Raw genomic sequence first — 12,643 nt, forward strand, 5'->3', positions numbered from 1 at the left:
TTATACACAAATATACGTTTAAAATGCGTATGTTGTTTTATTGGCAAAGTCTGGTATCGTCGACGCACGAAAAGTACGAAGTTTTGCGCGAGCCACGTCGTACCGTGGTCAAGCAGCGACGTTCTGTAGTTATCATCAGATAACACCGTAGTCTTTATAATATTATTTTCCCCCGACCGACGACAATTCGACCATATGCCGCGTCGTCCGCTGTCGCTGTGAGATCGGCCGCGCGCGTCACTAGTCACTACTACAACGTCTGTCGTAGTACTATCATATACATCGGCATCGGCACGCCGTCGCCACCCGTTTTGCATTCAAGCAGCCGCGCCACACGTCTTCGGCACCGCAGTGCCGACCGACCACACAGCGCACAGGTACGCCGCCGCCGAGTGCAGTGAACTTGATCGATTACGTCAGCGCGCGTCGTCGTTAGCCTACTGCTGCTGCCGCCGCCGCCGCCGCCGCCTCTAGTTCGCCCCTTTTTTATCTCTCTTTTTTTTTCCCACGCACACACACGCGCGCGCGCTTTCGCGTATTATACATATCTGTATACGTGTGCACGCGTAGTAATAACATTGCAATAGTAATAATCATAATAATAAATAATAATAATAATAATAATAATAATATAAATAATAGTAATACAATACGCGCGCTCGTTTTTTCGTCGTCGTCGTGTGTTTATTATCAATTTTAAGACGATCGGTGTCGATCGCAAATCGAATCGCAAAAGCGTCTCGTGCCGCCCGTCCGTCTTTGTTCGACCGTCCGACGTCGACGCGCATCGCGCAAACGGTTCGCCGCGGTTTTTCGCGTGTGCCGCCGACAACGTCAAGCAGCAGTCTCTCTCTGTCGCTCTCCCGAGCACAACGGACCATTACGTTGCCCGCACCCGGTCCCAGACCCATCCGAATCGCCGCCCCGACCGATCGCGAAAACCTTCCGGAAAATCGTCGTCGTTGTCATTCTCTAATAAGCATTATAATTGTATATTATAGTCCCGTAGCGTCTCGTGTGCACAGGAAGAGGGCCGACACTTCCGAACGTCGTATTATTCATCATCGTTCCGTGTTAGAAATTATTCAAAATTCCGGTCCCGACGAAGAACTGCGCCTTTTCCGGCCGAAACGACGACGGCAGGATGAACACGAAGAGAAAAAGTCGCGCCAACACCAACAGCACCGGGACGAGGTGCGTACACCATATTATTATATGTGGTAGACCATAATATTGTTATTGTCACCGTCAAGCGTGTAAGGGCTCGATAGGGCTGTAAAGGTGTCTTTTTGGAAACTGCGTTCGAATTATGTGGTGCGAGACGTGTGCTTGTCGTCCAATTCGGGTAGGTAGGTGTAGATAGGCAGTAGGCACGGCGTTATATTTTCGACGCCGCCGCCCGCTTGTAAGAGTTGAATTATGACAATAGTTTATTATTACTAAACGAAATCAAATGACAATTCACTATGATAATAATAATTTATATAATATAATAAATATAAGAAAATAGCTTTGGTATTTTATTGTTATAATATACTCGTGTTCGGCGATAACGACGATGCGCGAATGTTGTCATTTGTCTTACGATATTTTTTTCGCTAATCAATGTCAACACAGTCGCCATTTTGTCGGGGATTTTTCTATTATATACCCCGCGTACTACCTACTAATAATAATATGGTAATAATAATATAATATCGTCTTGTTGACATTCCCGCTAGTCGGTACAATAATAACAGTAATGTGAAATAATAATTTTACTACAATAAGGTAATATACGTTATTGTTATTATTATTTATTATCAACGCAGGTAACTTTGGATGAAAATTAAGTTCATAGAAATACACATTTTCTGGGAACTCCGCCGCCACCGCACACGTTTTTCTCGCGTTCCTGAAACTCTAATCGATTTTTCGTAGTATTTTATTTCGACGTCGTACCGCCGCCCTTGGAATTCCTATTTTGGATTATTGGAATCGCCTCTTCGAAGTACTAAATGCAAATAGCACAGACAAAAGACGTTCCCGTTACGGCCTTTGCTCGCCTACGAAACGGCGGCATGACGTGTGCGTGCGGCGGACCTTGATATGAGATTATATCGTGATTTATTTCAAGAGTACTTAGAGGCTCTAGTCGTTTAGGCGAATCTTTTTGAAAAACCCCCACAATATTACGTCTGCGAGAGTGTAATTTTTTTCGTCTCCTTTCCATCGTTCAGTCGTTATAATATTATTTGTTAGCTTGTTGTTCAACTATTTTTCCGTACCGAACGTTTGAATTTGTCGAAATTTCGGAGCTACTTGATCGATATTTGTATATTCCAATACAATCTAATGTTAGATAGGTACTTGAGAGATACTTAGGAACCTCTGTGTAAGAGCTGTGAGACTAAATATAATATCTTTCTAATGTAGATGAATAAATGTAGGTACCCTATTAGGTACAAGAACGGTAAGAAAAACGTTTTTAAAAATAATTAAACCAATAAAATTATTATTTACTGAAATTCTTTTAATTTTTAATCCTCTTTAATTTCCCTTACCTATCTGTTTTAATATTATGTTTTAATGCCTGTTTAGTCATTGTGTTACCAAATACTATTTTACTTATTTACACACTTAGATATAACAAAGGTTATTCCATAAACTTCTTTGTTTAATGTATCAATATATAATTATGGTCTGACTGTTAGTGGCCTATGTGTTTAGTATGGGTAGTATCCATATTTCTGTAGCTAGGTACTTTGCATTATATTTTAATAATACTAAAATATATTATCTAAATTATAGTAATTAAAGGAAATTAAATTCAGTGAAGATAAACTTGTGTTTATTAGGGCCTTTCTTACAATGTCCAGTAAAGTATCGGTTAACATCGGCCGGTTAAGTCTCGGTTAACTTTAACCAAACATTGTAAGAACGGTCCTAAGTATAATTTAATTGCTTATTACCCAGACAGCATTTTGTAATGATAATATTATAATAGTATTATAATAACGTTATACTAATATTATTCGTTATTATAATGTTATAATAATATTATTAAACAAAAAATTGCTGTCTGGGATTACAATATTCCTGAAAATTCCTGAAAATAATATTCATACCTAATGTTGTGTAGGTTACTGTAAAGTGTAAATGCCTATATTGCTTATGATTTTTTCAAAAATAAATTGGTATGTAGGATAAATTTAGAAATTTTGACTGCTTAAAAACATTTTTATTTAACCAAACATAGTTATGAGTTTAAAATAATTTTAAATTTAACTTAGATTAAGATTTAATTAAAATTAACAGTTCAATATATTCTTTTCTGTTCTTTTAATTATTTTATTAATTGAAGTATAATGACTTACAAAATGATAATGAGTATAATTATAAAGAAATATTGAGAAAAATATACTTAGCTAAGTAGGTGCACAAAATTGAACTGAGGTAAAACTAGAGAAAATTATTTTATTCAAATCTCTGTTTATATGACATAAATCAGCTTAAAATGTATAATTATATGGATCTTACATTTAAAAATACTAAAGCCTCTAACGGGTAAGAAATTTAAATAAAGGAATTTAGGTAGTAATAACTACATAGATATATTTTGAAATTTAATCTACCCGTTATTTTTGTGTAAACATTTTTGTGTAACTACTATTTATAACATTTTTAGTTTTTAGAACACAAAAATGTAAAACAGGAAGAAAATAATTTATTTAATGTGTACTTTTAGTTAATATAATTTTGTATAATGTATAACATAGTGGAAAAAACATTGAATTTTTTTTACTTTGAAAAGTAACCACCCCCTACATCCACCCCCATTTATCCAGAAAATATTGTTATAATATAGTTTTTTAACTATTTTTATCGAGATTTTTATAACAAGACCTTAACAAATACTGTTGTAGTTGGTGTTGATTTTAACTTTTAAGTTAGTAATAATAATTTCAAATCTGTATTAGAATGTTTGTCTAATATATTATTTAATTGATTTATCACTTTTTAAACTACATTGTCAGTTACCACATAACATATAATAATGATAAATAATAATATAATATGACTATCTATTGAATAAGTCAAGTTTGAGTAGAATTTTCGGATACATTTTTTTTCTTAATTACCTGGCTAATTAGTCTATTTTAAAAATAAATATTTGTTTGTGTTTTTAGAGCTCCTCGGGCCAGAGCCTCATCTTCAGGTGGAAATGGAGCTAATGCCCAAGTAGCTGGTGCTGATGGAATATATTTAAATGAAACTTTTATGCATCGTGTTACTAGTTTAATTGGACTTGAAGTCGAAGTAAGAATTTTTTAATTATTTGGATTCCCAAATTATATATATTATTTATAAATTTTGTTGTTTTCAGATAGTAACTCATTCTAAAGAGATGTATTCGGGTATTTTACGCACATTCTCTAGCAATTTTGATGTTGTATTAGAATTACCGCACAGGACTGACCCACCCCCATCAAGTCAAGCTATAGGTTTAAAGATTGTAGCTGATAAAATGATATTTAAATTTGACAGTATAGTAAAAATTGCTGCATATGAAACAGATTTAGATAGTATGACTCGAAGTAAGTTAATAATATTAATATGTATTATATCATTTTTACCTAAGGCTTGGTGCAAGAAGGGCCAATGTCACTTTTAGACGAATTGGAGATTATTTGGCCAACACATTTATATTTAGTTATGTTACTTGTATTAAAACGGCCAATGTCTGATACAGGAAGACCAAATTAATACATGCATAGGCCATTTTGACTTTAGTAGATAGAAGTACATAAGTTTAATATATTATGGGCCTATCTTGGCATTGGGTACATGATATTACATGATTATTATTATTATCTATAGCTGCGACATTGGCAATTTCAAAATCAATCCAATAAGTTTATTAATATAAGTTTAAGTTAATAATATTTTATGTTCAGTTGAATATTGTTTTTAGGTTTTAATAAAAATTAAGTTGTTTAATTAAAAAAGTTAGTTTAAAAAGTGTTTATTTTAGACTTAAGTGTTTGCCAATGTTAGGTATGATAGGTATCAATAATATTCTATCAAGAAGGCCAATGCGAAAATAAGACAAACGCTTCATTTTATTAAGAATTGAAAAGAAATTAAGTCATCTAAATTCCAAAACTAACACAAAACCCCCTAGCTGTAAGAATTAAAAAAAAAAATTAAATATCCCAGCATTTTTACATTGGCCCTTCTTGCACTAAGCCATATATATATATATATATATATATATATATATATTAGATTATTGTATAAGACAATTTTTATAAATGTTTAATATATAAATGTATTCATCAATAGATACATTCCAAACTGATACAACTATTAGTAAATATAATGGACAACCTTCAGGTGAAAAAGTATTGGAAATGTGGGAGCCACCATCTATGAATGGTGATATGGATGACTTTGATTTAAGTTCTGGAAATAATAATGCTGTAAGTTGTAATATTAATTATGTTTATTGATATTTAAAAAAAAAATATTAAAAGCTTATTGTTTTTGTTAATGTAATGCCAAATATGAAGTTAATAATTAGGTTAAGCAGTTGATTTTTAGTAAATCCAACATAATAATTTGATTTTGTTGGTATTGGGAATACAAAATATTTCCTTCAGACTGGTATATCATACATTTTTATGTACTTATAAATTCAAATTTTTTCATTCATGAAAATTAAGTTTATCTTACTATTATGCATGTTCTTTCACCATTTTATAATTGATCTTATATTTAATTTTTAGAATGGTTGGGATGCTGATGACATGTTTAGAAGAAATGAGCAAGAACATGGTGTTACATCTTCTTTTGATCAAAATTTAAGTGGTTATACAACAGAAATACGAACAGATTTATCAAATTTCAAGTAATAATTTGTCTAATAGTAAATCACATGTAGTTATAGTACAAATATTAAGTTAGTAATAAGTAATAACTAACAAGAAATTAGAAAAATAATTTTTTAATTTGTTGAATTAAATATTTTTGTACTTTTGTACTTTTTGTTACTATTAAGAAGAAACCATAATGGTTTACTAATTAACAACATGTACCGATCTGATTCGTAACTACTTCACTGTCTTATGTTATTAGTGAAAATTATGTCTCAAGATAGTAATAGACAAGAAGTAGATTATCTTAAAATTATTTATAATTTATTTTTTAGAAATGAAGAAGCAAAAGCTGCTCGTTTAGCTCGAGAAATTGAAAGTAATCCAAGTTCTCAAAATAGAGCCAATTTAGAAAATGGCGATGAAGAAGAAAGGTAAATGATTGTTTTTAAGTATTGATTAGTTATGATTGGGGTCAGAATTTGTATGCTCTAAAAGAGTCAATGTATAATATTATGCTCTAAAAAAAAAACAACCTTTAAAATATTCTCTAAATCCCTTAAAAAAAATCATAATAGAATTATTAAAAATGAACAAATTATTTGGGTTTTCTCACAATGTTGGGACTACTAGTAAGTCTCTAAAAGTCACTTTTTTACTTTTTTGTTAATTATAATTAATATTGCTTATAATAAGTTTAGTGGGAGTAAATAAAGTGATTACTTTTGATCTCTATTTTACAATAACTATAAGTGTAATATATTTTTTATGTAAATAAGCTTTTTAGAAGGACATACTTAATAGCTTTAAGACCAAAAGTACTTGGTGAATTCATGACTCGTTCGGTTTTCAGATAATTTAACTTTGGTAAATTGAAAATTACCAGTAACTTGCACCGTTAATTTAAAAAAAAAATTAGTTTTTTCCAATTTAAAAAAAATATGGTCACTTTCGCTATTAAAAGTGGTTTGGATACATATCATAAATTGAATGTTTAGGATATTCCTTATTCCCTATAATATTCTCAAATATGTAAATGTATGTTTATTGTTTAATGAAACGTATTAATTTATCACTGTCATAAATCTGTGCATTCAATTAAGAAATAAAATTTAAAAAATCTGGACTAGTTCTAGCTAATAAAAATTAATATAAATTATTTAGTATGGAATGAAATTAATTTTTATGAAAATCATTAAAATATAGTTTTTAAAGAATAATCAAGTTGTGTGATTTATATATGCGTATATATATTTATATATGTATCTTTGTATAAGACAATTTTATATTTATTTGTTAAAATAGGACAATGATCTTCACATAATTATTATTTGTATAATAATAAAACTTATACTCAGTGTTGGGTAGTAACGTAACGCAAATTACAAATTACTGTAACGCAATTTCTTTTTCAGTAACGCAGCAGTAATTTCATTACATTTTACTTACAGTAACGCAATTGTAACGCAATTACTTTTTAAAAGTAATTTCTATGCAGTAACGCACTAATGCGTTCTTTTCCACGTTACTTATTAAAATAATAGTTTTGAATGTAGTACAAAAATAAGCTGATAAGATATTCCAGAAAAATTAAAAATCTATTTTATTTACTTTTGATTCCGATAATAGTTAACAATATTATTAAACATTCTAGGAATTAATGTTATTACTTTCATTATCAGAAAGAAAAGAGTTAGGCTTAAAAATAAAATTTAATTAAAACAAATTATGATTTACGACTTATGAGTAAGCCACCTATCGGCTATCAACCTTTATGGCTATATGGCTATAGGTACGAATTTAAAACTGATATACCTACCTACCGGCTACCACGATGTTAATATGGTTCAATTTGTTATCAGAGATTAAAAAAACAAGTAACGTTATTTGTAACGCACTACCACGCACTACTTTATTTATGACAAAGTAACGTAATGTGATAAAAATAATTTTAGGTAACGCAAATGTAATTTAAATAAAAATATGTGAAGTAACGAGTAACGTAATTCCATTACTTTTTAAAAGTAATTTACCCAACACTGCTTATACTATTTATAAAAAAAATATTAATTTAAATTTTTGCGATGAGAATCATAAATAATCTGTAATTCCAAGTTTTTAAAATTGGAAAATTTATTGAATTCAGGATATCATGTATAGCTATGTTTGTAATATAATCTTTTTGAAATATCAAGCATGAAATGTATTTTGTTTATTTTGTTCTGTACAAATACTAATTCAAAATATAATCTGATATACTCTATTCCCTGTAAGTTGACCCATTTGCGTTGACCCATTTGCACGCATACTGAGTCACCGGAACATTCAGACCCCCTGGTCGGAGACTGGCAATCTGTGATTGGTCGGTGATGTTTGACAATTAGCAGTGCTCGTCGTGTAGGCAGTTGATACTGGCGACAATCACCACCAAAGACGCGGCGGCAACCGTTTTTTGTTGAGCGAGTGGGTCAACTTACGAGGAAATAGAGTGTCATATTGTAGATATTAAAATAAATATTATGCAAGCCAGAAGTAAAGAATGTAAATAAAATTATTGCAGAAACTTGTGAATTGGATCACTTTTTCTATACTATCTAATTTAAAAATAACAATACTTGTGTTAGTAATATAATATTTTTTTTTATGAAGATTTGCTGCTGTTTCAAGACCAGCAAGTGAGATGTCAAGTAATCACAGTGATAGCAAATATAGTATGTCCGGACGTCGTAAACCTGGACCACAGCAGCCAGCCAACAGTGCATATGGTTTGTTTAATAGAAACCGTAAACACCCAGAAAAATATTCTAGCAGTGGATCTAATGAGCGATGGGAATGTGTTTCTGGTTCAGGGACAAAAAATAGCAACCAGAATCGAGGACATGCTCATCAGCAAAATGGTAACAGCAACGTTGTGAACAAATCCACTTTGCCTCCTTATCACAACAGTGCTAATCAAACATATGCTGCCAATAGTCGTGAATCACCAGTTTCTGTCAATGGCCAAAGTGATAAGCGAACAACAGCTCCTATTAATAACCGTAGAGAAACTTCTTCTTCTGCTTCAAGACATGGTATTTAATTTGACTTTTAAATGTTATATTTTATACATAATAATATTATGTTAATACATTTTTTTTATTTCATTTTTTAGTGTCAGGTCGTAATAATTATTCATCTAATGACAATCAATCCCTTCCTTCTTCATCAAGGTCATCTCCACCAACAGTTCAAGGCCATCACAATCAAGTAGCAAGTGTACCTCCTCCTAGATATCAAACAGCCACTTACAGTCAACAGACGAGTACAACAAATTCTCGTGCTAATGTTAGTACATCATATGCTGCAGCAGCTGATAAATCTGTGCCAAAAACACAACAACCTCCTCCACCTATTAGAGGTAATTAATATTACCTACTGTATTATAAGTATTAATGACAAATCCAATAAAAAATAATGTTGTAATATTATTTTATTTAACATTTTTTTTATATTTTAACAGTAAGGGATGAAAGTCTTAATTCTGAACTGAAGCGATTTAGTACAGACTTTAATTTATCTTCGCCAACCCCACAAAATAACCCTAGAGTTACTTCACCTGCATCAGTTGTATCTGAAATACCTAAACAGCTTTCCGCTCAAATACCACATTCTGAGCCGCCACCTCCATCTGTACAAGAAGTACCACACGTACCTGAAGAAGTGACTGAATCTCCTGTATCACCTCCACAAACATTATATAAACTTCAAGAAGTGCAGATTGAAAAAAATGTAGAAAATTTAAAAAAAGATCAAACTGAAAAAACTTTAGAAGAAAATATAACTCAGTTGCCAGATAAAACAGTTGTACAGACATCAAAGCTCAATCCTAATGCCAAAGAATTTGTTTTTAACCCAAATACTAAACCTTTTATTCCAGTAAGTTTTATTACTATCAAATATATATTATGCAGCATATTATTAACAAGAAATGTGTGTAAAATTATTTAAAAAACTGTTTATAGCGTTCACCTAGTACTCCAAATTCGTCTAGACCAATGACCCCTCAAACGCCAACAACAAATATAGTTGCTACAACTAATCAACATCAACAAATGATTCAAGCACAACACGGACCAGCAATAGCTATTCCAGCTGCTTATCATCATCATCATCATCAACATGCACCTGGTACGGGGCAGATGGTTACACATCAAGCACCACCTCATCCCCATCCAGCATTTACCATGTTACCTACTGTATTTGTTACTTCAAATTCTGCATTCAATCATCATCCTCACTCAATGCCCCCACAACCACCTAATCAAGCAGGACGATTCCGTAAAAGTTAGTATTAAAAAATATATATTTGAATTTCCTAATTATAATATTAATTAGTTGTTATTAGTAATAACAAGATTATTTTAGGTAATTAATTTTATATGATGTTTGTTATAAATAATTTAGTGACTGTGGGAATGTCTCATAGAAGTGATATAGCTTCACAAATTCAAGTAGCTGCTGCAACTGGACAACCCCTTTTGGCACCAGCGCCTCTTCAAGCACAATTTGCTGTACCAGGATATAGTCCTCAACCCATGCCCACACCTCAAGCTTATCAACAAGTTCAGGTAAATAGTTATTTAAAAACTTTTTTCCAAACAGTATAGTGGTGTAGCCATGGTGGGACATACCTACCCTTTCCATTAATTTTATTTGTCTGTATTGTACAAAAATATTTATCCAAACAATGTGTATCCAACTATCTATACGAAAAATCTAAATTCTTAATACTTATTAATTTTAGAATCAAAAAGAACGATTTGTAGAGCAGACTATCATTATTAAATTTAAACAAATCAATTGATAATATACTTTTGTTTTAGATGGTTCGTATGGTGCCACAACAAGGAGGAGGCATGATGCCTACTTTAGTGCCCACTTCAATAGCCTACCATCCAGCTAATGCGGGTCAGTTAAGTCAAATGGAAAGTGGTGTACCCCAAGGTCCACCTTCTTACCATCACCATCATCATCACCAAGCATCACAACACCATATAATGAATCAACAACAGACTGCCCAGTCTCCAGCACCACAGCCCGGGCCACCACAAACGCCTGGACAGTCTCAAACTCCAGTTAATTTCCAACAACCTCCACCCCAACAATCACAACCCCCTCCTTTCCCAGCAGGTACTACAATTATGTGTCCTATTTTGCCAACACCTACTGCATCGCAACAGCCATCTGCACCTAATACACCTGGTTCTGCACCTCCAATGCAACAACCTCCACCACAGCAGCACCAACAATATATTTCCCATCCACACCAGCATCATCAAGCAGCATCAGCGCAAGCGCCTCATGGGCAATACCATTTATATTCAACCATTCGGGAGTCATGAGATACAGCCAACTCATTCGATCCTAGTCCACATTTAGTAAGAGCAATAAAAAAGTGAGTATTTTTTGTCATGATAATTTTATTAAATTATATACAATATATTATTCTGTTGATTAAAAACTATTTGTATTACCTATAGTTTCTCGGCGTTTATCAAGTCATACAAATCAATTGTCAGTTCAACCGAAAAATCTTGATTGTCAAGAAGCTTCAAGCTCAAAATTTACCATCATATATGGTTACAATGATATAATAACTATGAGCTAGCTTTGGCTAAATGTTGTTCAGTAACTGTTATTTATTTATTATTATTATTTTCTCGTTCTTTACAAATGATTATTATTAATTTTATTATTTTTTCCATTGAGAATCCTTCAGAGGCTACTTCAGTTTATTTGTTATGCCAGTATGAAAAGAAAATTCTAGAACATTTATTAATTCGTATATAAATATATATAATATTGTGACCCGATTAATGTTTTTAGTTTTCATTCATTTTTGCATATGACATCTTTTTGGCAATATAAAATTGAAATTATAAATTCAGCTGTTATAAATACAGTTGTTAACAATATCACCTTATATATACTATATATACATTATTCATACATATATATATATATATATATACATACATATATTTAATATATATTTATGAATATTGTGTCAGTTACATTGTTCTAATTATACTCCTCGGCTGATATTTCTTTTATAAGGAGAAAATATCATTCTGGGATATGTGATATTTAGCTGAAATTATAATTTTTAAATTAAAAATTACCAGTAGGCAGAGACCAAAATCTTGTTATATTATCTCTGATTACTGGCGATTCATTTTGAAAATAACATGTATTGTGATTTTTTCTTCTTTTTTTTTTAGTCTTGTTACAAATTTGTTTTAAATTAATTTGCCGTATGATATATAAATTGCTCGACTTTTCTATTTAGTTTTAACAAATTGTTAGATTGGCCGCAGCGTGATCACAATCTGAGAAAAAAATATTTTGTTAGTTTTTTGGGAGTAATTTATTTAGTAGAATTTGTTTTAAATATAATATAAATGTACATGCTGCGGCCAACCTTGGACTTTCATAAACAAAATGTATTGAAATCTACGAGAAAAATTGTTAAACGCTGCGAGACCTTGTTAAAGTTTTATATAAAAGTCTTATTTTGTACATTTTGTAATGCCACGTTCAGTAAATAAAATATTAAACTGTCTCCCGAAAATAGTGTAATGTTTTTGTTTTTGATAAGCTATCTAATTGTTCATAAATCATAATGCTAATCCAGTAAAAATTAGAAACTAATTTTTGATTTTGCTATCCATTTGAACTAATTACTCCTTTATAAAACACCTTAAATGTATTAATTTGAACAATGAATATGTTAAGTTTACATGGTTTTT

General features: G+C 31.4%; 1 protein-coding gene across 2 annotated transcripts; it reads left to right on the plus strand.

Annotated features, from left to right (window-relative positions):
• Window positions 1-12,237, plus strand: LOC100163910 (ataxin-2-like protein). Of its 2 annotated transcripts, XM_008181756.3 has the most exons (14): window positions 1-1,194; window positions 4,170-4,299; window positions 4,367-4,577; window positions 5,326-5,462; window positions 5,769-5,890; window positions 6,191-6,289; window positions 8,505-8,620; window positions 8,705-8,926; window positions 9,007-9,252; window positions 9,355-9,770; window positions 9,857-10,178; window positions 10,299-10,462; window positions 10,718-11,289; window positions 11,375-12,237. In XM_008181756.3, exons 1-13 carry the CDS (start codon window positions 1,145-1,147, stop codon window positions 11,234-11,236), a joined length of 2,754 nt encoding a protein of 917 aa, XP_008179978.1. In that variant the 5' UTR covers window positions 1-1,144; the 3' UTR covers window positions 11,237-11,289; window positions 11,375-12,237. The 2 variants fall into 2 exon arrangements, with proteins under 2 accessions (XP_008179978.1, XP_001944258.1); XM_001944223.5 differs by having other exon boundaries at window positions 8,505-8,926.
• Window positions 12,238-12,643: the final 406 nt, after the last annotated feature.

This window comes from Acyrthosiphon pisum, chromosome A1 (genome assembly GCF_005508785.2).
Source record: "Acyrthosiphon pisum isolate AL4f chromosome A1, pea_aphid_22Mar2018_4r6ur, whole genome shotgun sequence".
Classification (NCBI taxonomy): Eukaryota; Metazoa; Arthropoda; class Insecta; order Hemiptera; family Aphididae; genus Acyrthosiphon; species Acyrthosiphon pisum.